At 41.0% G+C, this 2,139-nt stretch overlaps 1 protein-coding gene across 1 annotated transcript; it reads left to right on the plus strand.

Moving 5' to 3' along the window:
* Positions 1-434: 434 nt before the first annotated feature.
* Positions 435-2,084, plus strand: LOC112466099 (major facilitator superfamily domain-containing protein 6-like; the record flags this gene model as incomplete). The annotated part of the gene is made up of 6 exons (XM_025033985.1): positions 435-498; positions 588-940; positions 1,029-1,139; positions 1,222-1,492; positions 1,568-1,761; positions 1,881-2,084. Coding segments are annotated over 6 exons (1,197 nt in total), but the record flags the coding sequence as incomplete, so codon positions are not given.
* Between the last annotated feature and the right edge of the window lie 55 nt (positions 2,085-2,139).

A 2,139-nucleotide genomic window follows, 5' to 3' on the forward strand; every position in this document is an offset into this window, starting at 1 on the left:
GTCGCGTTGAGCTAGAAATTTTCCAGTGAGCAATTCTCGACGATACGATTCGTCGTCCTTGATCTATAATCTTCCTTTCCACGTGTCATACAGAGGGGGATTAATTAGTCTATCTGTGTTAATGAGGTAGTACAAGTAGTGCTTGGTAAGCTTAATGACTGGATTAAGTTGATCGGAGTTTGCTCACCCTCGATCCCTATGGGTGAGAAAAGTTAATGTCGTCGATCGCGAAAATAAAGGAAATGTTATTGCAAAAATCAAGAATAATTCTGCATAAAGATATCTGCTCTCTAATATTGTTTGAAGATGTGTTGTGTGATGTATAACATTGTTATTACTATAACTTGATTGATTATAACTTGCTCTTTTGTTGTAGATATAAGCTGCACAAGTTTAGAGTTACAAAACTGGTCGATTGACCGCACATTTGAATCATATTGCAAAGCGTGAATAAAGAACTGGCCCCCATAAAGTCACATTATTTCCTTTACAATGCTGGTAAGTCCAATGCAAGACTCTGCCTCTTCGACAGAGCTGTTGCAAAAAGTTGAATCCTCACGTATTCATTGCGGTTATTCTGTTCGCAGCGACGGGACCAATGGTGCAGTTTTTGCCTACGATTGGAAAGCAATTGGGCTTCTCCGCGACGATAGTCGGTACGATATACACAGTACTACCGATTTCCGGCCTGATTGCGAAGCCGCTGTTCGGCAGTCTAGCTGACAAATTCAAATTGCATAAAACCTTCTTGATATTCGAAGCTATATTGACAATAGCGTTCTTTTCCATTTATTTTATTCCCGAAATGGACAGGAGTGCAAGTGTCACTCTTATCTGCAATAATGATTTGCCGTTTTTGGAGATTTGTCCAAAGATAGAATTCTCAAAGAAAGCGTTAAGCAACGTAATATTAGAAGTTCACTCTAACGCAGCCTGCCAGGTGCGTATAAATGCGTAATTTTCTCCATCGCACGTATTATTCCTTCCGTTAATAATAACTAATATAAACGTAATATTCATGTTTATAGTTAACTTGCAAAGGAGTACCACACGGTTTCTTAGAACTGTTTGGCAAAAATGTTTCAGTGAACAGCACGTTCGAGTTTGGTGCAGGATTCGATGTGTATCAAGATTTACTTGTAAGAAACTTACGTAAATCTTTTTTTTATTCACCTTGCTCGTGAGAATAACATCGATTCTATTGTGAGAAATAATTTGCAGACGAAGGACTGCGTAGACGTAAGGCTGCGCACGTTTCTCGACGGCACCGCACATGGTCCGGTATGCGGGGGCCAGCTAAGGACTTCGTGCACGGCAACTTGCAAGAATAACAGTGCGTTTAATCATCTTCTGCAGGAGGCTAAGGATTCGCAAAGCGATATCAGTCATTCTACGTATCAGTTTCACATATTTTTATGGGCAGCCATTATTAGTTGGATTGGAATGGCTGTTGTAGTTAGTATAGCCGATGCTATCTGCTTTGATCTCCTTGGTTCGTATTGAGCACTGTTGCACAGATGACGTTGTTATTAAACTACAGCTACTTCGATACGTTTACATATTTCAGGTCATGAAAGAAGGAACGATTACGGGAAACAGAAGATGTGGGGCAGCATCGGTTTCGGTATTTTTGGCATAAGCGCAGGCTACCTGATAGACCTTTCCAGCAAGGAGCAATACGACAAAGATTATACTTGTATATTTTATATTATGCTAGTGGCCATGGTCGCTGACATAGTGGTGTCTGCAACATTGAAAAAGGTACAAAAGAAGCTCTCAAGTGTTATATAACTGAGACTAAGATAGCACACGGAAGTTTGATGCTTCTTGTTTATCGAGAGAATCCAAAATTGGCAGGTAATGGGGCAGTATCGTTACAGAAAAATCCAGAATGCTCTGTGGACGAGCCGTCGCTATTTCGAGAGCTATTAAGCGTTTTCAAAGAAGGAAGAGTGTTGGTATTTGCCTGGTGGTGCATAGGCGCCGGGATGTGTACAGAAGTCATTTGGAACTTTCTGTTCTGGTACAGCGAGGACCTGACAGCCAGCTCTCATGTCACGTGGAGTAAAACCCTGCAGGGTCTGGTAAAACCTTTACTGGTTTTCCTTAAAAGTGGTGCTATTAATTCGAGAAGCTTCA

The sequence above is a fragment of the Temnothorax curvispinosus genome, unplaced genomic scaffold (assembly GCF_003070985.1).
Source record: "Temnothorax curvispinosus isolate PA1 unplaced genomic scaffold, ASM307098v1 QBEX01015860.1, whole genome shotgun sequence".
Classification (NCBI taxonomy): Eukaryota; Metazoa; Arthropoda; class Insecta; order Hymenoptera; family Formicidae; genus Temnothorax; species Temnothorax curvispinosus.